The sequence below is a fragment of the Perissodus microlepis genome, chromosome 19, assembly GCF_051167445.1.
Source record: "Perissodus microlepis isolate ML-2025 ecotype Zambia chromosome 19, ASM5116744v1, whole genome shotgun sequence".
In the NCBI taxonomy this organism is placed as follows: Eukaryota; Metazoa; Chordata; class Actinopteri; order Cichliformes; family Cichlidae; genus Perissodus; species Perissodus microlepis.
The window spans coordinates 18,227,306-18,254,686 of NC_140479.1; the positions used below are offsets into that span (position 1 = coordinate 18,227,306).

At 38.6% G+C, this 27,381-nt stretch overlaps 2 protein-coding genes across 7 annotated transcripts in view; one reads left to right on the forward strand and one right to left on the reverse strand.

Moving 5' to 3' along the window:
- Positions 1 to 3,974: 3,974 nt before the first annotated feature.
- On the forward strand, positions 3,975 to 16,763 carry snap23.1 (synaptosome associated protein 23.1). 5 transcript variants are annotated; one of them, XM_084914531.1, is made up of 10 exons: positions 4,196 to 4,371; positions 4,925 to 5,102; positions 8,295 to 8,409; positions 11,105 to 11,146; positions 11,626 to 11,674; positions 12,508 to 12,625; positions 13,678 to 13,704; positions 13,824 to 13,997; positions 14,108 to 14,252; positions 14,635 to 16,763. In XM_084914531.1, exons 2-10 carry the CDS (start codon positions 5,095 to 5,097, stop codon positions 14,695 to 14,697), a joined length of 741 nt encoding a protein of 246 aa, XP_084770657.1. In that variant the 5' UTR covers positions 4,196 to 4,371; positions 4,925 to 5,094; the 3' UTR covers positions 14,698 to 16,763. The 5 variants fall into 5 exon arrangements, with proteins under 5 accessions (XP_084770660.1, XP_084770657.1, XP_084770658.1 ...); XM_084914534.1 differs by lacking the exons at positions 4,196 to 4,371; positions 4,925 to 5,102 and adding an exon at positions 3,975 to 4,173; XM_084914532.1 differs by lacking the exon at positions 4,925 to 5,102.
- Positions 16,764 to 16,871: 108 nt separating this feature from the next.
- The window catches only part of sptb (spectrin, beta, erythrocytic), a 47,842-nt gene continuing 37,332 nt past the window's right edge, over positions 16,872 to 27,381 (reverse strand). For both annotated transcript variants that reach the window (XM_084914530.1, XM_084914529.1), the window contains 10 exons: positions 26,385 to 26,629; positions 25,228 to 25,366; positions 24,783 to 24,867; positions 24,207 to 24,403; positions 24,017 to 24,099; positions 23,580 to 23,643; positions 23,174 to 23,424; positions 22,341 to 22,514; positions 20,283 to 20,325; positions 16,872 to 19,790 (listed from right to left, as the gene is read on the reverse strand). In XM_084914530.1, coding sequence (XP_084770656.1) covers positions 19,599 to 19,790; positions 20,283 to 20,325; positions 22,341 to 22,514; positions 23,174 to 23,424; positions 23,580 to 23,643; positions 24,017 to 24,099; positions 24,207 to 24,403; positions 24,783 to 24,867; positions 25,228 to 25,366; positions 26,385 to 26,629 — 1,473 coding nt within the window. In that variant the 3' untranslated portion in view covers positions 16,872 to 19,598. The remainder of the gene's footprint in view (positions 19,791 to 20,282; positions 20,326 to 22,340; positions 22,515 to 23,173; positions 23,425 to 23,579; positions 23,644 to 24,016; positions 24,100 to 24,206; positions 24,404 to 24,782; positions 24,868 to 25,227; positions 25,367 to 26,384; positions 26,630 to 27,381) is intronic.

Consider the following 27,381-nt stretch of genomic DNA (forward strand, 5'->3'; position numbering starts at 1 on the left):
GCCAAGTGAGTGGAATTTCTTCAGTGGAAATGTGAATTAACTTTGTTTGTTTTTTGTTTTCTTCCTCCAAAGTGCTGATGATTGTATTCATATATTAGACTGCACCTGGGTCTTTATTTTGCCCAGTCTATCTTCCTCTGACATCAAAGCTGTGGGACAGTGAGCAGTGAGCTCTGCCAGTCAAAGCATGAAATTATTCAGATGAAATCACCCTCTCCAATCTTCAGCTGTTTCTCCCTCAGTGATGTGACAGCTAATCTGAACTGCTGACAACAAGGAGAGTGAATAACTTGATAGCCTTTCCTCTTCTGTTTCCATCAGATTTCAAGAAGGGTGGCCTGCAAGTGCTAATAACCAAGCAGTGTCTTCGAAGTTGACCTATTACGCTTTTTGTAATTATAAATGCTGTAGCAATGGTTGGTGGTCAGTTCAGGCTTTTTCTACTTGTGGCTCTATATGAGTAGAGAGGGGAAATCATTCAAACGATCATTTAAGGTACTCAGATCTGGCTATGACAATAAGAGCTTCGAAGACCTGCTGTTAAAACCTTTTGTTTGGGAGGGGCAGCCAATCGGGAGAAAGCTGGCTTCAAGCGGGGTGGTCTTTCAGAGAGCAGAGCTGGTTTCAGGCAGTGGATGAAATAAGTGGCTCCACAGTAGCTTAGTATAAGATAAATTATTTTGAACTTTAAATTATTCACACTACCATAGTCCCAGAATAAAAACATTGAGCTAGAAACGAGCATAAAAGGAGATCTCATGTACTGACTGCACTTGCACTTTACTGTATGTCCATGGTCTAAACTGCATTACATTTTAGAAGGAAAATACTCCACTAGATTTCTGATTTTGCAAAAGACAGAGGAAAGACCTCCTCTATACACAAAGCTGTGTACAGATAGATTTCAAGTATCTCTAAGTGCATTATTGTGCACTTGCCTTCTTTCTTTTAAAGGTGGAAATGAATGAGAATGCAAACTGAAGCTGAAATATTACACTCAAACTTTAAACAAGACCAACACTTGCAGTGGGTAAATGTTCAGATAGGTGGCTCAAGAAGGAGTTAAATTACATTAAAACAGATTAAAGAAATAGTACATAAAACAAACAAAATTCACTTGAAATTTGCTCATTTTAATTGCATCATCTGTTTATGATGTCTTCTTCTGCACTGGTTTTATGGCATCTGAGCAACTGTCTTCAGCTGTTTATCTCAGTAGGGTGTTATCTCAAATCCTTAATATTTCACAACAGTGTGTCTTAATATTTTACTTCTATTTTTAGACTGTCTTTAAATTCTATAACATTATAAGCCGGAATTGAGTGGAAACTTTGAGCCGTTTGTTTGCGACTAGTTTTAATTTTCACCAACATTGATGATGATTTTTCCTTTACACAAGGTGTCATTTAAGTAAGCGTTAACTGTTAAACTGTTTAAAAGAAAGCAAAAAGTAAATCAATGAGAATTAGTTTTCTGACTTAAAAAAAATTGTTGTAGAATTCATCAATTTATTACCCTACATTTATTTTGTACCCCTTCCCAGACCTTTTGGCCTATAAATCGAGAATTCACACACTGACAAATGTCTAAAAGCATAAACATTTGAGTATGAAAGGTCAAAGGTCAAGTCTGAACAAACATGGAAGTAACGCTGGTTGGAGGAGGAAGATTGTGACCATTCCACTGTCTCTGCAGCTGGACTGATCTAACAAGAAAGTTTAATGTTTAATAAGTGAAAATGAAATGTTCACTTAAGCTTGTTAGGTTTTCCCCATATCCGGACATAAATAGCCAGACAGACAATGGGCACTTTTCCCTTTTGGGGTTTGTAAGGGCTAGTGCTAGCTTGAAACATTCATCAGCTTTGTTTTAAAAGCGTTATTTGAAACTACTGACTTGTCGCTTTTGGCAACGAGATGTAAAAAGAATATCAGAAATGTTGTTTTGGGGGAAAACTGAGGCACATGAATAATAGATGAGCTTTGGCTTTCCATGTTTGGCCCTCCTGTGCAAAGCGGGCTAATGGCTATCGATGTCTCTAGTTTCCTTCAAATTGCTTCACATGAGCTCAATTCAAATGGAGAAAGAGTAGACTGCAGTGAAAAGGAGACGAGGGAATGAAATTATCTCTGAATATTGAGATGCACGCTTGGTCAGCCAATTCGTTGTCCTGACAAGTATCAGGTATCAGCGGAATTAGCCTAATGTTAAATTAAGCCCGATCAAGCAAGGCCTTGAAACATTCCCACGTCTCGGTCCTTGTGCAAGGAAAGATGGATGTACGATCCAACTGGAGCGGCGCCAGAAATGAACAGATGTGCTTCTTGAAATCACGAGAAACAAGAAATCAGGGCTATGTCACTGACACACATGCTCAGACATGCTCTTTTATATCCCCATGTATTCTCTTCCAGATCTAATTAATCACTTGATTATTTTATCTATTTTCACTGGCTGCCATACACATGGGACAATAGTTGGCGAGAGTAAACTTGGCCTATATGATGTTAGTTTTGGCTACAATCAAAAAGCAACCGAGGAAATACAGATGGCGATCTCCATTTTTCTCCCCCCCTCTTTCCCTTTCCCCCTTCATCTCCTCTTCTGATGCTTCCTTGCGCTCTCAAACACATTATTAGGGTATAGGCTAATCTATTCTCCTCTCTCCCTTGTATTTTTGTCTCCTCATACTCAACTAACTAGCATGATTTAGGAATTATGGAATTAGGGCAGCACTCCCATCTCTATTAATGAGGAACAGGATGATGAAAGAGCTTGTTCCTCAATGTGCCATCTGCAGTCACTATTACATATTCACCTAATATATTTCTCTTTCTATTCTTTGCCCTTACCTTCCTCTCTCTCTCTTACACACACACGCGTGCGCGCACACACACGCACACACACACACACACATTATACCTTAGTTGTAATTACAGAAGAAATAATTTCAGCTCTTCAGGCACTGTTGGATGTGGCGTGAAATGGTGAAATGGCACAGCAAGAAAGTTAACTATGGACCCCAACACCCTTACATAGACACATGCACAAACACATTTGCAGGAGTCCAGATGGGCCCTGTGTTATTGCTGAATAATGCATGCTATGTAGACTCTATAAAAGATACATGGGCAGAGAGAGCTAAGAATCATTCAGGCACCATGGCCAGTTTGGTGAGGGCAACGTTGGAGCATCCCTTGTGCAAATTTGGAGCTATAACAGGCTTTTCAGCTTGTACATATTTAGCTATAGGTGACCCAACAGGGAAAATATTTAGCTCCAGTTAGAGAGAAAAATAAAACTTGCCTTTTAGACACTGTCAGCTGATATTGTGGCTGGCACTCTGCCCGGTGTCTTTGCAGTCACCTTCAAAAGGCTTTTGTGGTTTAAACCATAAAACTTGGGGAATTACACAGCAGATTCTTTGCTAGAGGCTCGGATTTCAGAGCATCGCTTAGAAACACTATGAAAAATATCCAACAGTCTGTCTTCATGTAAAATACCCAGAAGAGGGGAGGGGCGAGGGGGTGAGGGGGGAGGTCCAGGTGAAGGGTAAATGCTGCACTCATGTGGGGAAAATGAGCAGCGCTTTTTTTCTTCTTCTTCTTTTTCCTCTGGAGTCATATGACAGGACATGCGCATCATTAAGTGTTGCGTTCAGTGCTAACGGAACGCTCACTTCTCTATGAGTCGCAGTTTGATGCACAGTAAGGCCACAAAGGAAATTGATTAGCAAGAAAGAAAAAGTGGAAGCCAAGTAACTTCACACAAGTTGTATTATCTCATGATTTTGTTAAATCAGTATACAGCAGCTGAAAGATAAACACAGACGAAAAACACAAGTAGTTTAACAGTTATATTTAAGTCAACTTTTCGTGTAAAGTTGACTACCTGAGAACTAGACTACTTTTTCAGTTTTAGATTGTTAAACCTATAGGGAGAGAAATAATGCATGCCGTGCCTCAAATCGTTCTGGGTGCTACGTGGGATGCAAGGTCCGTTGAAAGCTTTGAGTTTTCATATTTCCGACAGCATTTGAAAGCACCATCGTAACTTCGGACAGACAGCGGAACCAGTGAAGGAATTCGGGAGTTGCCAGCGCCAAGTTCACATACCGTCAAGAAGGAGGAGTTTTCAGGTCATCTTTTAAAAAAAAAACAAGGAGGGTTAACTGTAAGTATTTACTCCCTTGGTAAATATCTATCTACACTTTCCTCTCAACACAGCTGTTTCAGTGTTAGCGTTAGTTGACAAGAAAGCGGAACTAGCTAACTAGCAGGCCAGCACGTACATTAGCCTGTTTAAGAAATTATCCTCTCGGATTTTACCCTCTTTGCGATAGCTGAGCACCACTGCAAGTTTTCAGACAATGTAAGACACGTTTAATTCGCTTTGATAAACTGTTTGACATTTGTCTCTTCCTCTTTTGTAACTTTTTCATTGAGTTTAAGAAGTGTTGTTTTGGAAACCTCTCGGCCCCAGTGATGGTGTAATGGGTGTGGGACACTGCCTGAAACTACGGGGGTTTCTTGTAATGCTTTTGGTTTGTTTCTCATTCAGGCTAATGTCACCTGTTTATCAAGTGATCCACGTTACGTGGCCACTTGGCAGTTAACCACAGTCAGGTGTGTGGATACGTGTTACAGCAGGAATCATTAACCACATGTCGTATTTTCCTCAGTCTTCTGTCTTGATAGTCAGAAAAAAAATGCTTTTATCGTTTATAAATAGTTGAATCAAATGTCGCAGTTTAGGCTTTGCTTGTCTGGTATGATGTCATAGGTCCCCTTGTTTGTTATTAGTCAACCCTCCTACCCAAAACATGACACACTTTCCTCCTCGGCATAATAAATAGGTTGTCTTTATTCAAGACAGCCTGTAAGGACAAATCGTTGAACAATAGCTTCTGTCTGATTGTTTAAAGAAAATAAAACATCAAGAGTGAAATGAGGATATGTGTTCAACGTGATTGGAATAAGACGCCACCTGTGCTCCAATCAAATCTGGAGGAACAGGTTTGGGTAGAAGAACAAGAAACTCATTTCCCTGTGTGGTGTTTGCCACTTGTGCTTGGTCAAGTGAAGAAACTGCAACATGAATCGGTATGTTCTTTAGCCTCGGTTGTATTATTTCCTTTGTTCCTCTGAACTAACATTTTTCTGTTTGTATTAACTGTGGAATGAATTTAAGGGTTGGGTACGTAGTTTGGGGTGCAAATAAACAAAATGTAATATTTAAGTCATATACTTAGTAAATCTAGTCACATATGTGGCTAAACACAGAGACAAATTGCTATCAGTTTATAAAAAGCTCTGCTTTTACTATCACATTTCATTCTGTATCGCTGACATGTTCATCTGCCCTCATCGTGGCTATCTAAAGAGTGTACGTGTGTAAAGGAGTCCACCTTCATTGTTATAGTTGTAAACTCACATCAGTGTCTTGCCAAGTCCAATAATCGGTCAGAAAAGGCAGTGAAGCCTGAGTGAATAAAGTGCACTCTTGTCCAAAAAACAGAAAAAAGCAGAGTCAACAACATTAAATCCTCTGCACTGTCTGCCAAGTAGACTATCCGTGTTTTGTTTTTTCTTTTTTCCTTTCCTTTCCCCCTCAGGATGTTTAGGGGCTGCAGGTTTGAAAGGGAACTTGAAGTTCAGGGGTTATTTGCAAAACAGGAAAATGCCACTTGAATGTTAACAAGGAAAAGCAGATGACAGGAAAAATGAGGGGAAAAAAGCAGCAGTGTTTGCATCTAAAAACTCTAGCCTTGGAGTAAATGATTCAGCTTTGTTTTTACAGTTTACTGCTTCTGCCCTTGACAGTACAGTGATAGGGAAACAAGCTTAATTCTTTGGTTATGATGAGCTTTATCTAATGTTGCCTTGTTCACCAAAGCTTGTCTGAGGCCATTACGCCAGTCATTTTTAGCATATCCCATGATACGAGACTGCATGAAGGTCACCTGACAAAGTAATTTTGTTTGGATTGGATTTGTATCTGCTAAACTCCTGCACGAGGTAACATCACTCATTATGTGATCCGAATTATAACTGCAACAATTAACACACTTTGTTCCTCTAAATGACTTGTACTGAAATGCACAATACAAGTTGGGAGACAGCTTGTTCCTCGTGTATCCTGTTTTTAGATCTCTAACAAACATAAGCATTTTCTTCTGATCTGTTTTCATCTGTCTTGTTTTGACTGAACTATTCATACTCTGCATTGTTTGAAAACTACAGAGGGCACAAAAAAACAGGCAGTTTTCACACTTTCTGGGTTTTAGTTGCTAGACACGGTCAGCTCTTCCTGCTGCTGTTCACAGCTTCCTGATGATACTGCCTCATGCCTAGCCTGCTGTTTTTACAAATTGTGCATGATCATGAAATCTGAATGTTGATCTGAACAGAGCATGCACTGAGCTGGCAAACATGGACTTGTGCATCCTGATGTGATCAGCTCTGGAAGTTAATCACATCCAAGATTATAGTAGTAAAACTGCTGTGTGTGTCACTTTGTTCTCAGGCATTACCAGTTTTTGGTGACTGAGTTACTGACAATGAAGCTTCTTAAGAATTCAGTGTTTAACACAGAGGAAGGAAAGTTGTTTGATTCACATTACAAGGCACCTTTTTTATGGATATATGACAGGACATGGATTTTATAGATGTTATACTGTTCTAATTAAATTGATTTAGTGTTTCAGTACATATGCCGACCATAAAGATACTAGTGAGTGCACAGCCTGTTATCTTATAATCACATTTTGTCATTAGTTTCGTGTTAAACCAACCATAGAGAGCATCTGCTGTTATATAATTATTCTAATGTAGCATAACAGTTATGTTTTAGGTATTTATGCACTTCATTTTCACAGTCCTGTGTTAAAAGTAGCTCTGGTACTGACTTAAGATGTAAAAACTCACTTTTTATTTTGTTATATCAGTTTATGGTATCATGATTTTTCCTTTTCCAATTTTATTTAGTGACGTACACTGCATCTGTTTCATGCAGCGGGAGGTTGATGCATTTTGAAAATTCTGAAGAAAATCACAAGCTCATCACTTAGTTGTAGTTGAATAAGTTAACAAATGTAAATACCACCGTAAACCTCTAAATATTCCTTAAGGACTTTATTTCATGTGCTTTTTATAAACTTTTACTGGTTATTTCACTGAGCTGCAACCTTAAAATGTCTAACAATAACCAGTGATTTAAATTCACTTTTATGTATCGTAGGCAGGCACGATAAGTGTTTCCTTCTAGTTGTCACTATCCAGTCTCACGCCTCTGATTTCCATATCATAAGCTACACATCCAAGTTCCCTCATTGTTGGCATACATGATTCTACTAGCCATCCCACTGCTAAGCTTTACATGCCTTATCACTAAGCCAGCTCTGTGTCCAGACTCGCAACACTCCTTCAGGGGAAGGAAAAGAGCCTGATTTGTTTGGCTTTTGCATCTTTTCTTTCCCTCTCCATATGATAGATACAAACAAGGTGAACATTGATTGCACATTTAAATGCTTAACCTTTTAAATGGGTCCTCTATTTTTAGTAATGTAAAACACCGAGCCTTTTTTTTTTTTTCTTTTATTTTGTGGTCTTTCCAAACCTTAACACATGGATTCATTTATCCTTATTTTTAAAACATTAATTGTTCTACATTTATGGTTCACTGCTGTAAAAAATTTTGTCAAATCAGATTTGATAACTTCGTAGCGGGTTGTCAATATGAGGAAACTTTCCACCACAACTTATCACAGTTTTTCTGGTAGATTTATCTACAAACAAGACAGGAAACAAAGTAGACCGAACATTTAATGAGTTGTAATCTCTATAAGCACACATCTTTAAGCACAATATAAGCAGTATCTGCAAGCAACATCATTTTGATACCTGAAAATATCAGGTTTCCACTTCTCCTATTCAACAGGCTTTGGTTAAAAGGTCGGAAACCATTGGTTTGTTTTGATAATGACTGGTGAACGGGAAGTGTGGCCTTGATATCCTTCATCTGCTATTGTCGATATAGTGGCTGCATCAGAAGCCTTGATATATCAGCTGTTGTCAGCTGTTTTATTGCAGGAAATTCATGTAAAAGAAGCTTATTACATATTATATAAGTTACATATTATATAACCATGTTTGTTTTTTGTTCTTTAAATTTTGTCAACATTTGCAAAGTTCACATGGTAACTGTGCTCAACTTAAAAAAATAAGTTGCAATTTCATGATAATTGATGCACTCTGATGCTATTTAGTGACCTTTGAACTCTGCCCCTCTTCCAGGCCTCAGACTATTGAGCTCAGTAAGGCGGGAGGAGCCTCCAAACAGGACACCAGCAACATGGATGACATGACTGTGGAACAGATAACAATTAGGGCCAACCAAGTGACTGATGAGGTACTGACTCATAAACAATGCATACTCACACCCATTGCGTCATCATCTGACGAACTGTGACACTTCCTTAAAGTGAGTTTGTAATATAGAGTTTGTAAATGTACGAATGTCATGCAGGGAAATGGATTATGCTGAAAGGGAGGCACTTTATAAGTTTGCTTATATGCTCTGTATATGAGCTTTTCAGTATAAATTTTCCTAGACGCGTCAATTTAATTTGGCTACAAGGCAAAACACATCTACTGAATGTATTCTATTTACTTACCAGTATAAAGGACTAGTATATGTATTTGTAGGGTACAGCAGCCAAGAATTCCTAATAATTAGTTGTAAATCACATAATTCTTCAGGAAACTTACCAATAAATAATTGGGCAATGACTTAGAAATTGTTTATCCCCAGACAGCATTTGATAAGTGATCACAGTTTGAATATAAAAAGGGATTTTCATTGAGTGTTGCTTGATGACAAACCAATGCTAGGCATCCAGAAGCCTAGCATTGTAAGTCCGGGCAGCTATTACGTCGCGCATGCAAAACCACAGTTAGGTTGTGTGCAGGAGAAATAACCAGGGTCTGACTGAAGGTTAAAACTATCCACCAGTTAGCTATGAAAGTTGTTTTTGAATCCTTAGAAAAGAACATAAGCTATAGCTCCAAATTTGGCATAAATACCCGAGAGAGAGATTGGTCATCTTATTTTAACTCTGGCAGGAAAGCTCTTGAATATTTTATATCGTATTCATAAGTATAAGCAACAAATCTGAAATATTTAAACCACTAACAGTATTCATAGGAAGTGTGCGCATGCGTGTGTGTGTGTGCGCGTGTGTAAAACTTTACGCCTAATTTAACCTGATAGCTCCCTTACCCCTCTGGTTTTGACAGTTTAAATGTTGTCAGCTATATCTTAGTGTTTTATTATCAGGGAGATAATTGTTTAATCAGCACTTCAGGGTATCATATAATCAGCCATCTGAATCAAATGGAAGCAAATTAACCTGCTAGCTGGGTTTGTAGCTGTGCACTTCACCTTCATGTAATTTTTACTGTACTAATTATCTGTGGCTTTTGTTTCTTTTTCTCTTTGTGTGCTTTCTGACTTAACCTGCAATCTTCTTTTAATCTTTCTTCTGTCTGCTGCTGCCTGGTTGACGTAGGAGAAAAGAGGAAGGGACAGGGCTTGGGAGGGTCCTTCTGCTAATGCTTACCGCTCTGGCTTTGGGTAACCACTCATATATACCTGAAACACTGTCATGCAGGGAATGGTAATGTGTCAGGGCATCACAGGAATTGGTTATAAGACCGGATTATCTTTAGGAAGCTAAATATGAGGTGTCTTTCTAATATCACGGCTGTTTTGCAGTCATAAAAACTAGGTTTAAAGACCCTCGAGGCTGTAAAATTAGTTAAATGTTTGTGATACTTTCTGATAATCCTGACATATTGCAGCCAGTTAATACCCATAAGCAATTTTCTGCTTCTCTGTGTGTAGAATAACAACTGTCATGCATCTCACCTAACTTTACTTTCAATTAAGCCATTCCTAACAAATAACAGAAACACCTCAGGATTCATCTGTTTCTCAAAGAATTGTCGCAGCACCCCGATCTGGAAAATTTGGCTAAGACAGTGGTTTCAAGCTTAATTAGCCAAGTTCAAGGATTTTGGGAGACATAATGTAATGTTTATCCACCCAAGTGATGTTCTGGCTAAGCCAACAGAAACCTGGCTGAGCTCATCATATCCCTCTCGCCAATTCTGTTTGTGTCTGTTTCTCAGCTCACTGATTAATGTATTCAGAGCAAACATAACACAGAGAGAATGAGGAATCTGGTCCTCGCGCTCTCGTTAGCAGTTCATTAGTGATGGTAACAATGAAGTCGCATATGTGCTTCAGTCCTCCACTCCTCTGGATGCTCTGTTCTCTTCACTGCGTTTACTATTAATAGAGAAACAAAAGCTGTAACTCACCTGAACCGACTGCATTCCAGTTCACTGCCGTCACTTTTTGTGATTGACTGGAACAAGGAATGAGTTAGTTTTTCTTCAAGAATTTAAAAAAAAAAAGCCATTAGTTCAGAGTTGTCAGATTTAATTTTGTGTTGAAGGAGTCTGAGTGAATCAGTGTTCACTATCAGCTCTATTGCTGTTGGTGCATACACTTCTCCCCCAATGACTGCAGAGTGCTGAGGAGCTTACAGCTGAGCAGTGCTCTTAGAGTGCAGGGAAATTAAATCAGACAGTATACCATATTAACCTACAGCTCCATACTCTTAAATGTGGTTTTATAAATTTGCTGGTATCTACTTTCATTTATCTGTGAATATCAGATGTGTAGCATCTTCCCTGTTTTGCTTATCACTTGCATCTTTCCACTTTCCTGATTCTCTCTCTCGTTCTCGCTCTCTCTCGCACAATAATCAGTGTATCTGTTTACATTAGCAGTTAAGCAATCCAAGTTTTAAAACTACATTTATACTTAAGTTCACAGAACGCTGCCCTGTTAGCTGCCTCTTATTTGTAGCATGGGATTGCACACTAATTGAGCCAGATAAAGCGTTGCAGCATAAGAAGTCTTAGGTGTAACTACAGTTACTACTTGAGTTTTTTCAGTCTGTTTACAGATTACTTTTAACTAGAACCTTGAATTCTCGTTACACTCTAATGCCTTCTGTTTGTCTTTTGTTTTACAGTCACTTGAAAGCACACGGAGGATGCTACAGATGGCTGAAGAGGTGAGACTTTATTGATTTTGCTCTTGTCAATAAACCACTGTGATATATTCAGTGGAGTCTTGCTGTAGCAGCCAGACAGGGTTTTTTTTTTTTTTGTTTGTTTTTTTTGTCGTAGGCCATTACCTGAGGTGGGATCAAGAACTGTGGATTGATTAAGCATCCAGATTTATAATTTTGTTAGTATTTAAATGCCCAAACCCTGATTGGGATACCTAGACTGTGCTGTTGCTTTAGCAAAGCATCTGTTACTCCCTGTCAGTTTTTTGGCTGAAACCAGAAATGTTGGTCCTTGTTCTGCTCTCTGAGACAGGCTGTGTGAGCTGGAGGGTTTGTGTGCTTGAGCTGTAGACCAGAACAAGGACACAGGATAAAATGGCCACTTCCCTTTTATCCTAATTCTGAAATCTAACAAACTTTTGATTATTTTAAATGCATAAATTAATTTGTAGACATTTGACTTTTTTACTCTTGTTTTTCAGAGCAAACAAACAGGCGTCAACACAGTGGTGATGTTGGACCAACAAGGAGGTAGATGATGTTTTTTTTCTGTTAAATATTATTTGTGGTATTATCAAGACAATTACTGGATGCTAATGATTAAGTTTAAGGAATTGCTGAGTCATTTGTTGATTTAAAAAAAAACAAAAAAAAAAAAACTTGGTGGTCAAAATCAGCCAAATAGCATAGCCTTTAATGACAGTTTTTAACATTTTTTGTCCCTCTAATTTTGATGATTTAAGAGTACAGATTTCCTGATTAAAAGTTTTATTTATTTTTTTTGCACCAAAGGAAGTCAAGATTGTACAAAAAATTTTCTGGTATTTAACCAAAACAAAAAATAAATTGCAAGAAAAGAATGTGTAAAGATGCTTGAGAATGTTATGCCAGTAGAAATATTTACTTTCTAAACTTGAGATGAATTAATTTGCACCAACAACAGTGGCTGCAGGCACGCTATAGTGTTCTTAAGTTGGGGGGTTTACACATCTGAATTTGCAGCATCCAGGCATTGTCGTACTGAAATTCACCATTCATAAAAATTGGCCATTGTTATACTTTTTATTTGAGTAAGATTTGCTTTAACTTTCGAGTGCTGTTGCAGGTTTATGTTCCATGCTAAACAATTGTGTATTTGTATTTATTTATTGCACTAACTGCAGTATTTTTACAGTATGCCTCTTTTCTGCTGCAGTGGCCCAGTTATTGACCCAGTTTGAAAATTCCCCCAGGGATCATTTAGTATAATTAAATCTATTCTAAAAATGAATAAATCAAGGTGATATTTAAAACACAATTTACAACCGTTTTCTAGTGCATAGCAAGCAGAGTTTGACATGGTGTGCTGTGCCTGTCTGTTTTAGAACAGCTGAGCCGTGTGGAGCGAGGCATGGACCAGATCAACCAGGACATGAGACAGGCTGAGAAAAACCTTACCGACCTCTCCAAGTGCTGTGGCATCTGTGTCTGCCCCTGTGATAGGTATAGTGTATACTTGGAGCTGCCGAGAGATCTAAATCACTCACTTTTGGATCCATAACACCCTGTTTTGTTTTGTTTTTTTGTGCTGTGCTGGCTTGTTTGTTCATTGTGTGTACGTGAATGTTTTTTATGGGGGTTCACAATGATACAAAGCAAACACACAAGCAGTCTGTGTAAAACTGTGAAAACTGCATTTTACAGTACAACCAGTTATTTTTATTTTGGTGTTGTACAAAAGTAAAAATTGCATTAATTTCTTCTATGCATGTTAAGTGACAATTGAATTACTTTGCTACTGTTTGCATTGGCATAAAACCTTTCAGTTTTGCTCCTTAATACAAAAGCTGGACTTTGTTGCAGAATATTTGGTTGAATTTTTAAAAATTCAAAGTTGCAGGTTGTTTTTGTTTTGTTTTTTTTTTTAGAATGAGAGGGCAGCAGCTGTCTCCCAAGCAGCATTTCTCCCGAGAATCTATAGAGTATTCTAAGTATTAATCCTTCAAAGGATACATTGAAGGATTAAACATTTACGTTTACGCTCTGGACAGTCCCTGTCTAGAGCGTAAACGTATGTAATGTGAACATGGGCTTTATTCATTTACATTTTCAAGGAAAATTAACAAGACCCTCGGAAAATGTATGTTTTAGCTTTGTGACCCTCTTGCTTACATCTCTTAAAATACTGAATATTATTTGCTTAAAGATCTCCACAATATCAGTGGGTCAGTCAGGAACATTTCTCACGAATACATGATTGGCTGCTGTGGCCCAAATGTGGCTCACAACTCTCTGCTTGGCAAATGTACATTTCGTGCTGAGAAGATTGCTGATTACATTTGTGAGCATTACCAATTATTAATGGACAGATAGGAAATGTGATGGTGGTCCATCCAACTTCTTAATGTGAGCCGCCTACTCATCTGGGCTAAATGCACTTAAAATCCTCCATGCAGCGATGATTTTGGAGTGTCACTTTTTGTGCACATTGAGATCCTATGATGGTTTTAACATGGCAAAAAAAATCTTCCCAAAATGCTTTCACTTTGGAGAAGAAGATTCTTTGATTATCAAGATATAAGGTAGGGAATCCTTTGAGTTTCATGGCTATTACTGAACATATGTAATTGTTGCAGTGACTGAACTTAAGTACTTCTGCATTTGTTCGTGCATTCTGACACGCTGTTTTTTTTTGCTCCAGAGTGTCATCAATCGAGAATGACTCGCGGTATAAGCGTACCTGGGGTACTGGAGGAACTGAAGGTGAAAATGATGCAGATGGCTCAAAAGTGGTCTCAAAGCAGCCTTCAGGCGTCCGCAATGGCCAGGCTGCCCAGGTTAATGCTGCGGGACCATCAGGCCCATACATCCAGAGGTACTGTCCTGGTTATTTTACATTGTTAAAACTCTTGAACTTTTTGGTGTTGCCAAAACTATTGCAGTCACTTTAACAGAACATATGTATACTTTGCATATGTATAACAGAATAACCAATGATGCACGTGAAGATGAAATGGAGGAGAATTTGGAGGCGGTCGGCAGCATCATTGGCAACTTGAAAAACCTGGCTGTGGACATGGGAAGTGAGATAGACAAGCAGAACAAACAGATTGACCGCATCAACGACAAGGTAAAAATGGCTTAAAATCACATGAACCTCTAGTAAATGTAAAAAGGGGTCCAAGTAAATTTACTTTACTGATCCAAAAAACACTTAGTTGCTGTTTTGTGTTTTTGTTTTTTTTGTTTGTTTGTTTTTTCTACCCTCCCCCCTTAATCAATTGAATTGTATGTAGTTGATGCTCATGTCTGTGTCGACTCATTGCTCCATATGATGGGGTGTTACCCCCTCATGTGTATCTGATTTTTGTAAACACACAAACATGCATATGTTCTTACAGAGGAAGAGAATGGAAACTTACTCATAAAAATTTACAATTGATAATAAATTGCTACTTGGGGAAGGAAAAACAGCTGTATAACTGCCCCTTTCCACCTGTCTGTGTCTTTAGGCGGACATGAACAAGCTGCGCATTGATGAAGCAAACCAGAGGGCCAACAAGCTCATCAAATAGACGAGAAATCCCGCTTCTGCTAGTTTCATCAACCTTGAGCCTCTCTCGCCACACACACACACACACACACACACACACTGTATATTTGTGCGCATCTGCAAACATACTTTGCAAGTAAAAAGAAATTCTCTCATGAAGAAGTTTTGCCAGTAGTGTGCCTGCCTTTATCGCACTAAGTTGTAAGTAGAGTGAAGACAACTTAGACTGTCCACCACTATTCACACCCTTTTACACAAACACCTAGTCATGCTGGACTGTGAGAAACAGTGTGAGATACTTCAGTAAGTGGCTGACTGCCTATCACTGCTGTTTGATACCAAACTACATGCATGTAACCTTCACAGGGAGGGAAGTGGCACATTTGCTGCTTTCCGTTTTGTTTTTTATTTTTTTTATTTTTTTCTCATCTAAGTCAAGAATAATGAGCTGTTTTGTCGATGTATGATCGTTAACTCATCAAAACTGATAAGCTGTTGTCTCCATACAGCCTCATGTAGTTTAAAAGGAAACATCAACTCTGGTCTGAAATGCATCTTACTCAAATCCTTATACATACACCTTATCATTGTGTAATTAGGTTTATTGTATCATGTGTAATGCTTTGATATTATTTGCTTATTTAATTACTCATGAAGCAGAAATGACTTGCGAATAAAGTTCTCTTTAACACTTTGTTCCCATGCCATTTATGCCTGTTCATATAAAAGGGCTATTTAAAAAAAATAAAAATCTAATGTTGTACCTGAATGAAAGAATTTTGATGTTATTACTACTTAAAATTTCTGATAGATGGGGAGTTAAGGTCATTGTAATTACTTGCTACAAAGAGATGACCGGTGGTTAGAAACATTGTATAGCAATCACTCGTCCTCCTTATGAGAAGGAAGGTCTGCAAGGATCATGAGGTCTGTTTATCATTACCTGCCCTGAAGCAATTTGTTTACTTCACAATAACACTGAACTTGGGAAATGTAACAGTAGGTGAACTGCTCTCTTCCATGTTCACTGTTTCTTCACTTTGATCACAGTGTTGATGTAAATACTGTTTAATTGCCTCTAGTCATCCTGTTAATCTAATTTCTTAACTTTATTTCCTCTTAATGGTTAATGGAGATTAGTAGCTTACAAGAGGAGACATAACCTGTGCAGGGCAATTTGATAATTGCGCAACTGTTCAGTTCTGAACCACAGATGAGCATTGTTTAAACTGATGTGAGGTCTCTTTATGTGCTAGGTTCAGGCCAGTTGGTTACTAAAATCTTGGCATTTTAAAAACAATAACCTAGAGAAATGAGTCCAGAAAACATTTTGATTTTTAAAAAGTGGGGAAATCTGTAGGAACCCAATCAATCTTATACACGATGTACGGTTGTGTTGTAACAGCCGCTGCATCGTAAAAGGCTCCTCTTACATGTGTAAATAGTCTTTACAGCACAGCCTATGGTACAATATCATCTGACGATGGAAACGAGAATTTAAATTTGTTTTGTCGAAGCTGTAGCCAGGCTGAGAAATCGTCGCTGGCAGCAAAAATGCAAAAAGTATACATGTAAGTGAAAGTTGTTAAAGGGTAAACACAGAGGCACAATAAGTCCTGGTGGGTTGTATTAAGGCTCGCTGAAGAAAATTGGCCATTGATAAAGGGATACAGTGTGCCCAAACTATCTCGTATGAATCTTCTTTCTTATTTGTTTTGAAGAAAAATGCTAATTTGTATGCTGTGCTGCAGGCATATACCTACTCCGTTTGTAAGGATTGAAATGAACTGTTTTCAGGGCTTTGTATTGCTATAAGTGATCATCCTCAGCCTGTTACGTATGCGCTCGGATCTAATTAGTCTATTCTAAAGCTGCCTTGCTGTCTGGAAGCTGTTTATTCATTGTTTCACCCACAGCCACTGGAATGTAAATACAACAGTTTTGTGTATTTTAAATATGTTCATATGGAGCTCATCTTATCTGAAATTAGCTCGGTGAGCGGATGACTGCTCAAAGTGAAAATGCCTTCTGTTTCACGCTTGCCACTGTTGAATTGTTTATACTCAATAAATCTATTCTGAAATTCAATTGAATGCACTTTTTTTTTTTTTTTTTTTTTTTTTTTTGATGTAGTGACAATAATTAAAGACTGCATTCCTTAAAAAAAAACAAAAAAAACAAGCTTGTATATTATCATAATTTTAATTTAACTTTATTTCAAAATGTTTGTTTTTTTTTTCTTTTTGTAGGGTCAACATTTTTGGATATTTTACATACCTGGAAAGTACAAAATGCAATTTTAAAAACCACTAAACGGAAAAGGCAGGTAGGGAAGGTGTGAAGGAATAACAATGTGGATGAAGGTGACAAAGTCGAAGTGTCAATCTGTAGATATATCGACCAACAAAAAGCATAGTGAATCTGTGGGATGCAAGTCTCAAAACATTTTGTGGTGCTAAAAAATTTGAGTAGCATGGTCACGATGTTCTGCTGGCACAAGGCGCACAGAAGCTTCTGTAGTTTGTGTTCATACAGCCACAAGAAGATCATGGCTTAACAATTGCTTTAATCTGTAGACAGAGATGCTACCAAGTTTCCTAGAAAACACTTGAGCTGAACATTTATCCTCCTAGATTTGACTTCCATCGCTTCAGTGAGGTCACTTGAGTTGGATCATAATTCGGGGACAAGGCAAAACGGCAGTGAGACTGACAGAGTCCCCATCCTGGCATTAAAGTATAAATGCAGATCCATGTACTATACATACTTTTAATTAAAATGCTGATTTCTGTAATGGCTTTATTGTTGGAAATTCCCATATGAACTTATTTCCACTCCTTACATTCATATTAAAAACACATTCCTTCAGCTCCGTACGGCTACTGTACGCGATCCTCACCTTGGTTGGGGAGCATGCCTGGTCCTGTTTGTGGTGTGGAAAAGCAGGAAAGGCTCATGCAACCCTTTGCTTTTCTAGACTTTGGCTAGTTCTATAAAACTTCAAATAATGATCCAGGCGCTTGTAAACTGCTTTCGTGAATAACAGCACCTGGTTTAAATTCTAGTTCATTCTGATGCTAACATTTTGTTGTCTTTTAGCATTTCTATTTGTGTAATGAATAAAGTCCAACTTGCAAGACTAGAGGGGTGTTTCATAAAGCAAGGACTGCTGGGCATGAACACATGACGGGGGTTCTGGGGCAAATACAGTACATGCAAAAAGCCCCTAACCTCCCATCATGTTGTGCTGCTGCATGGTCTTTTATTTTCATAGTTGTTTTGCACCTCTGTGTAGTCATTTACCCCCTGTACTTTGTCTTTGATCGTGACCCATTTGTCAGATTAAATACTTGGCTTGTGCTTTTTTGTCTTCTTGACCCATATTTTTATTTAGCCTTATTTGGGTCAGCATGTTTCTGTAATTTAAAAAGTACAAACCTGAAGGCATTTATCCAGCATCATGTTTTTCAAAAACCAAGTAGTAAAATTCAAAGATGGAGAAGTTCTGATTTCTAAAAAAAAACAAACATATTTCGTTACAATAAAACTTCAACTGCACTTGAAGTTTTAGCTTTAACTGCACAAAGAAAAACAGTACTCTCATGGGAACCCGTGAAGTCATAATTACAGGTAAAGACCTCCAAATGAACAGTTCAGTGTTGCAGATTTGATCCCTATTTTATGAGTCTGAGCTCATCACTGACCTACAATTCCATAACAAAAGCTGTCTTTTGTACATGGCAGTGTTTGTGCTTATTTCTGCTTTTTTTTTTTTTTTTGTGCGTTTTAAAAGGGTAATTAAGATGATCTGTGACTGTAAATGCTATTAAATCTTGATGCATATAAACCTGAATAACCACTGCTTTTCTGAGCCACGTTTATGAAGCACCCCTCAGATATTTCAACACTTTTTACGTGTGTCACTACAAGCCAAATTTGAAGACAAACAAGGCAGGTCAAGTTGGTCTTGTTTGAAGTTTTAAGAATATGACAATAGCACCATATCAAACTAATGTAAAGCATACTTCATGCATCTGCATATATATATATATATGTATATACGGTATATGTTGATGGATAGCTCTGAAATTTAAGTTTACACAAGTGTTAAATATATTTCAAGCTGACAGACATGAACACTGCCACAGTTCAATTGAGAATAAACCTGAATGGGTCCTTATTCAAAACTGACACATTGTGGTGTCACATGACCGCTCGTGCAATGTTGGTAAGCAATTTAAAATCTCAAGTCAATCATTCAGTGCATAGAGCATTTAGTTTGCATAACAGCAGATATACTTGGAGAGTGTGTGTGTGTGTATATACTGTACAGCACTATGCTGAGGTTTTCTCATCCCCAAATCTTACATGCCATTTACAAAGCTCTTTTAAAAAAAAAAAAAGATTATTAAACTGGTTCTTTACGTAGCATTTAGTGCTCCAAATTCAAACAGCACAGTATTACAGTTCACAACCATTTGATAAGGCAGGTTATTAAAAGTACTTTTCAGTACTCTTGAGTCATCTTCATTACGGGCCTTCATGTTATACATGGCTATATCAAAGCATGCCTTAGTGAAACAAAAAAAAAAGACAAAAAAACTTCAGCTAAATTATCAAAATGAAAAGTTTTACAAACATTCTTTGGTTGTGTGTGAAGAGGAGCATTCCTGTGCTTTAATTTAATGCTTTGAATTTGGCATTTCTTAAAAAGAACAAACAAAAACAGTGGACCATTGTAGACATACACTGGCTTAAATACAGGCAAAAGAGTGATGATTTTAACTACAATATTTATGGTAATTCTCACAAAATAATATAGAAAATCTAGTGACAAAAAGCATACTTTGATTGTACACATAATACTTTCTCTTCCCAGGTTGCCTAGACAACTCCCTCCTCCTGATAGCCTTCCCGTCTCTTTCACTTCTTCTTGGCAAAGCGGCTAAACTTCTTCTCCTTGTCTTTCTTGGCAGAGCTGGGCTCAGGGAGTGCAGCTGAGGAGGAGGGAGGGGGCAGGCTCTGGGCTTTGGCCCCCGAGGGCCCCGATGCCTCCTCTGCTGCCAGGGGCTGAACGGCCTTTTCCATGGCCTGGCTCCAACGCTGGAGCTCTTCCTGAAATTAAACACACGCACACATCGCAGCAGCTTAGAAAGGCAAGTCCACCTCCAGAGGGGCAGTGAGTGTTTTGGTCTCCCAGTCTATTAGCATAAACAAGCAGAGGTGGCCACGCTTTTAACAATGAAACTTGAAATGCTGGTGAGGTTAAACTGGGGTAATGTAGATGAAGACAAACTCACTGTCAGCATTCTTATTCTGTGAGGCTTAATGATTCCCGTAGGGCAAATTTCTCACTAGCTGATAGTGATTCAGAAAGAAACACGAATAACCTCATATATGTCAGATTCTACAACCTTGCCAAATTACTTAGACATGGACAGCAATACTAAATGGAAACAGTTCAGAAAATTAAATGCAAATGCGTAACTGCTATCTGTAGGATTTCAACCTGTGATTACTGCTTTACATAGGGTCAGCCATTATATGAGATGCCTTTTGACCAGAATAATTCAAGTCCAGGAGAAAGTCCGATGTAATTCAACTCACCTCGTCTTTACACTGGAACAAAAATTCGCTGCCATCTCCGAGCCTGTAAAAGGTTAAAATTATATAAATATTAGAAGCACTTATGTTTTACATTAAAATCACTAGAATGAAATCATGTTAACATCCAGACATTTCCGTGAAAAACTCTTTTACTGCGTGCCAAGTTTTGCCTGTCTGCGTATTTCTTAACAACCACTAGATGTTTGAGTGGAAGTCATGTTATTAAAGCAAATGCATGCTCTTTATTGCACATATGGTGCAATAAACCATGGTGTCAGATATTGCCATTTTATCAAAGGTGCTGGCAAAATTAAGATTATGCACCAGTTGTCCAACTTGCACCTGGTTTAGCCAGTAATGATAAATAATTATTTATGGATGCTTGTAAAGGTCACACTGGCTGACCTTGATGTTTTTTAGCTCTAGAGTTGATGCGAGGGGGGGATATTTTAATTCACACCATGATCTTTTACCAAACCTTAGCAATTATTTTTAGTTGCTAACCTAACCCAGAAGCAAAAACAAAACTACTGCCTAATGGATGTCAAACTCCAAAGCCACCTCTTGATCCTTATAACACATGCTCTTCAATACTAGACTATTATTTCTCAACATCTAAAAATGCCAGAGATTAATGTGGTAAAGGGGCACATATGTCCCCAAGGCATCAGTGCTGAAGGCCACCTCGTGTGTATACAGAGAGCAGCAGTATTTGACGCCCTGAGACAAAAACATTCGTATTCAGAATTTGTTAATATCAGTGCAGTGTTTCCTGCCAACGACTACCACACCACCCTAAAGCAGAATATATTAAATCCCATGTTTTACAGTTGCCAAGGTGCTTTTTTCAGGCTTCTTTGATTCAAATAGGACTCAATCTTAAATTGATCTGCCTAGTTTATCCCTCTGAGGACTCTTCTATGTGAACCATGTTTGTGCATCAATGCTGTAGTGTGAAGCAGATTTGTAGTTTTGTTTGGGGGGTTTTTTCTGGAAGTTTTCTTGGTCTCCCATATTTTTCATGTCTTCCACAGTTTTCCTTAACTGTGATTTTCTTTTTTTAATGGCTCTTTGGGTTTTGTAAATTGCAAGCTGAAAGCACATTGATGTATTAGCTGCTTTGTAGACACCAGCAGTCTTTGGTTTCAGAACTTCAGTCAGCTGCTTAGGACAACCCATGGCTGTTGAGTGATACCAAAACTTTAAAAGTCAGAGAATTTATCAAACTCTGACAATTCCTTATGACAATTAATATCTAACCAGTTAAGATCTAAGACCATTTTATCAAAGAGCTGAGCAGTGCTTATATTCATTTGTAATTTGCATATAAATCTGTCTTGGCTGCCTGTTTTTTCCTTCATGAAAAATCAAGAGGCTGTGGTTGATTTTTAAAAACCAGAGAACCACACTTAGGTAAAAACTTGCTAAAGTAAACCTTCAGTGGTACAATCCATTCTGAGCAGAGAATTTAATCTAGTCAACTAAATTCAACGTGTATTGATTAAGACTTGTATGCGTGAGGAATGTGAGTTTGCATTTAGCTTCTATCTCTTATCAGTTTAAAGGAAGCTTTGGGAAATTTTTGCTCCCTTTGGTAATATGGTAAATGGTAATACCAACATCCATATAACGCTGTTAAATATAACACTGAAGTCAGAAAGTGATGAGTTTAGAAACAGCTTACCTCTGTCCAAAAGGTAAAGGAAGAAAATCCACTTGTCCGTATCTCTAAGTCTGTTTGAATAACTCCTCATTTGAGTAATGGTTACTAAGCTGAAGAGGTTTTGGTGACAAAGGGCTATTTCTCAGCTGTAAATAGGACCGGGGGCTGAGGGGTGTATTCCCGATGTCTCTAGTAACTTCCAGTAAATGTAATGAAAATTCAGTCGGATGAATTTTTATAGCACCTTTTGCTTCTCAAAATAAAGAACTCTGGTGAATACAAGTACAAACCACCTTTTCTTGTTGCTCTTAATAAGTCAATTTAATAAGGTCTTATATAGTATACTTACCTTTCCAAATAACATGACTCAGGTAAACCTATGATGTAATTCTTACCGTAGTTTGGCGACGTGCTTCTTTTTCTTGTAGTTGGTGAGGATCTCCCAGTTGGCGTTGGTGAGGGGCAGGGGATCCTCGCCATGATACGTCGTTCCGTGGCCAAAGCTTTTGGCATCCTTATAGACTGAGAGCTGACCGGGCTTTAGCACACAGTACAAATTGTTCCATGACCTGACAGCGAAGAAGAGGCAGGAGCAGGAAAAAGAAGGACTTTAACATCATTTCAGGTTAATTTCTGGCAAGAACACGAAATGAATTTCATTTAATCCCCATTAAAGAGCAGCTACCTCACCAATCCATTGAGACTTTATTTTGTGAGAACTAATTTTAAATAAACCTGCAAAACTCACTGTTTTGCGATATCTTTAAATAGGAGTAATATTATTTTCTTATAACGAAGTCCCGCAAGATCCCTGACAAAAAGCACTTTTATTGTAGGGCTACTTTTGGCAGCTTGTTTATTGAAAAATTGATTTAAAGCAGAACTGATCCATACTTTGAGTTAAAGTATAGATCTCCCTTTGCTGTTTTAACAAGTTTCAAACTTACTCGAGTTGTTTTAATCCATCACAATGAACACAAATTGTGCTGAATGGTCGGTTTTTGTAACGCTTTTTAGGTGTGGTGTGATTTCGAAAGCACTGTGCGGTCAGTAAAATAAGGACAAGTCTCGATGTTCACTGTGACGGATGAACAAACATAAGCAAGTAATAATAGGCTCATAGATTTTCCCAACATAAAGAAAGGAAACAATGCCTGGAATAGTCAAAGGCATGATGTAAAGACCATATTAGAGGCAAACACAGTGCTGTGGTCCATTCGTTATCTACCTATTTGAAGCCTTTTTTCCTGAGCCCTCTACATCATGTTTGCGGCTCAACATGCCCTCCTGCAGCACAGGCTGGCCTCTGAGGGGGTCCGAGGGCATGGTGGCTGCTTTCTCTGGTTCCTTTGGGGTCACCACCGAGACAGAGGGCTCCAGCTCCAGGGAGGCACCCTCTCTCATTTCTGACTCTATGGGCACCGTCGAGTCACCGGCCGTCCCCTCCTGCAGACCCGAACTAGGCTCCGCTTCACCAGACTAAAGCAAAAATAAATAAATGAGTTCATGAGAAAGTGAACTTGTCTCCTTAGAGAAGAGATGAGAGCTGGTTTATTCATTGAGTCAGTATGCTGAAACAGAGTTGACAACATTATAAATACAGAAAGCTTGTGCTGATTGAGTGCGGTACTAACCAGAGTCTGTTCCTCAGCAGTATAGAGCTGTGAAGATTCTTCCACAAAGCCTGTGTCTTCTCTCCTAAAGGAAACAGGGCAGCATGAGAGGACTGTTAAGAACAGCAGGTGTGGAAGTGTGTATGTGAAAGAAAGAGAGATCAAATGCGACTCATTAAAAGTCTGCAAAACATTGCATTTGGCTGCTAATACTTTTTTGCTCTGCACAATTTAGGGTATTAATATAAATACTTTCATTTTTAACAGACTAATTTCCTTTAACAGATGCTCACTGCAATTTTTTGTATTTCTCTCTGGGGCTTAACAACAGAAGGATTGATTTAAAACTACACTGCCTTTATCACCAGACTTACACTTTGATGACACTGCTACCAATTAATACTATGCCCTCATGCATATAGAGTACGAACATGAAAGCCAGTGTGTTGTATGTTTACCTGCTTTCTTTATCTGAGCGTTGCCCATCTTTAATGAACTGCTCCACCTCCTGCTGCTGTTTTCGCAGCTCCAACAACTCCAACTGCAACACAGTGGCGAACAAGGATCAGTAATCTGGCTAGCTACAGGGTAAATGAAACATGTGAAGTAATCAAATTACTGTAAACCATGTGTAAGATTTTTGCATACCGTAGTGAGGCGTTCCAGTGCGGAAAAGCGTTCCTCCCAGGTGGCGGTGGATTTCTCGAAGGCCTCGTGCCTCTTGAGGAGCTTCTCAACCTCGTCCACGTTTTGACCCAGGTCTTTGCTGGTCACGTAGGGCTCTTGAGCGATCAGCCATGCCTCCGCCACAGAAGCATCTCGTGCAAACTGACAGACCTCCAGCACTAGACGCAATGAAGCCACGTCATCATGAGAAGTTTAAGATATAAAAGTCTTTCTTTTAGATGTGTTCATATTATGCGGCGATCCCTCACTTGTAAGGTGAATGTTATGACTGGGGGGTGCATTATGTGACAAATTGGGGCATTGTTGAAAGTAAGCAGCTATTTTTGTATCCTTGTTGTTAATGGAGGCTTCTGATGAACAAACGCCTGGGAGCTACTTTCTGAACAGGGATTTATATGCATGAGCTTTCACATATTTTAACCATATGGCCTTTGGGATATAAGTAAAGACTTTTTGTTTTTTCAAAGAGATAATGTATGTAAAGGGTTAGGGTATATTTTCTGGGTTGAAGTATAAGATAAGTGTAATATTACTCACAGAGCCGGAGCCAGTCCCATCTGTCATCCCACTTGAACATCATCTCCTTTCTTTTTTCCATCAGCTGCACCAGTTTCTCTTTGATCTGACACAAGTAGTATGGTCTCAGTTACATATCAGTATTATTAAACAACTCAGCCCCAAGACTGCCCATTATCCTCTAAGAATTAGTATTGTGGAGTAATTAACCAAATGTTAAATTCAGGCCGGGGTCAATTGCTCATTTAAATTCTTTTAGCTTTTCCATTTCTAATTAGTGTTTGCTCTATAGTCTCCCTGATGAATGTAAGATGAGTGGAATTTTTTTATTTCACGGCAAGCCAATTGGTTCCATTGAGCCAGACAAGAACAATCACTCCCAGAAAAGTAATTAAATCTAATGAAAGCAGCAATTTGAAGCCCAGCTGAGGATGAAAAGGAGCTGTCTTTGCTGTTGAAGGCTCACCTCAGCAGAGTCTCGGTGCTTGCGTGTCAGCAGGGCTTTGCCGAGGTCGATGCAGTCAGTGAATTTGGCTCCCCTGGCTTCAATCTCCGAGCGGATCCCCTGGTGGTACTTCTGCAGGAGCTCAACGGATGAGACGTCCCTGAAGCAGAGAGATGATGGATGTTAAGTGATAACAGGTAATGCATGAAGTTTACCTACCTCTGTTGGTAACAACTGGAACTGCATTGTTGCAGTTAGCTCTGGCAGACTTCCAGTGTTCTCTAGTCTAGAATATTATAGTCATGCTGAATATCTTTAGGAAGATGAATTGTGTCACATAAATAGGACAGAGCTATTATCTCTTGTGAACAAAGTGCCATTTATGAAAAATTAAAGCTTTTCTTCTAAAATCAGACAATAAAATATATCTTGCCGCATATCTGAATATTCCTCATTAAGATGATTCATCCAGAAGCGAATTAATGTGCAACACAAACAAATCCATTTGGAGCAAATGAGTAAACAAAGTAAATGTAAAATGCAAATGTAAATAGTAGCAGAAATTGTTTTACAAATATATTAAGTGAAAGACATACTTCATAATCATTAACTAAATAGATATGTTATTACTTAGTTGAAGTTGTTCTGTTCTTTTAACTAAAAAGGAAATACATGTGCAGAGATAAACCCCAGAAAAAAAGCTCCACTTCTTTCCCTCCACCTCCTAAAAACAAATATTGGCACAGTTTTTGGTCTTCAGCTACCACAATCAGATTTTATCTCTTGTATATTTTATTTTCTTCAATTTCTATCCGAGTAATCATTATTTCAGATATTGCAGATAAATTTGATTATTAATTTATCTGAGTGTGCATCCCATATAGCGTAGTGGTAAGACTACATGCCTTTGGAGCGGGAGTCACAAGTTTGATTCCCACCTGGGGCATCTGTATCCAGTTGGCTCTCCTAAACTCAGGGATTGCTCTCACAGCTAGAGATTGATGAGGTACAACAAACATGCTACGGCAAGGGGACGCCAGGTCAGGGGGGAGATATCATCTCCTCCGAAATATCCGGAGACAGGCGGGATTGGATATCAAGTTGAGTGTGAGAGGAGCTGAAAGATGCAGCACAGCTAACCGAAGGCCAGACGGTCCTCATCTGACATATTTGATCACCTGGGCTTCTCCTGAGTCTCTATCTGCTGGATGATGCTCTCCATCCAGGCCATCAGGTCTCGCACCATGGTAAAGAAGCGGAACTTCTCTGCTGTGTCCACCAGCTCCGCCCTGCGTCCGTCGCTGGCATCCAGCAGGCCCTTCCAGGCTTCCACCACCTCCCTCTCTGTAGTCTGGATATCATCTGCCTTTTCCCCTGCGTACTGGGCATGAAGCCTTGAAGCTGTTTCCTGGAACTGCTGAACCTGGAGTGAAGGAGAGGGGAGGGACAAGTCAAAACATGGATGTCATCTTTTTTTTTTTTTTTTTTTTGGTTACCAAGGCTTTAGGGGTTTTTGTTTCCCTGATGTGAAGAGAATCATGTCAGAGAAAAATATTCTTTGCATTTTTTTTTTTATTAATTATTTTATTTTATTTTTTTGTAAAACTAGGAGGGGATCTTTAATTGGTTGAATGATAAGATCACAAGATAAATGTGACTAGGGAACACTTATTTTTGCATTGCACTCTGAAATATAAGATTTTTTTTTTATATGAATATTTGCACAGTATGTTGAGGGTAATGCTGTGACCTTTAACATGGTCAGTATTAGAAATCCAAAGAAATCCAAACATTCGTGCTAGTAGCTGGATAGCGTAGTGGTAAGACTACATGCCTTTAGAGCAGTTATTATTGAATTTTGAGAGGCCGTGACATTAGTTGCTACAGTGTGGTGTTAACGGGTTAGCAAACAGTTGCCTATTTACACATCTAACAGACGCGCAAGCAGCATTTGCATTCATTTGAAGTTGTGTTTGGAAATCTGGAGAATCCAGGCAAAATATCCACTGCTTTTAGCTCTGTTTTTATCCTCCACCAACTCCCGGGGGGAAAAGTACAGACCTCTTTAAGTCAAATCCTCAACTGTATTTACCAGTCTTTGTAACTTCGGATACTGTTTCCAAAGTTAGTGCTACTGAACCAAATAGAGGCCAAACTAAAACAGAAAGGCTTTCC

Coding starts and splice junctions, on each gene's coding strand:
- snap23.1 (XM_084914531.1), top strand. Junction 11,147..11,625: donor TGCTACAGATGGCTGAAGAG/GTGAGACTTTAT, acceptor CTTGTTTTTCAG/AGCAAACAAACAGGCGTCAA. Junction 14,253..14,634: donor TTGACCGCATCAACGACAAG/GTAAAAATGGCT, acceptor CTGTGTCTTTAG/GCGGACATGAACAAGCTGCG.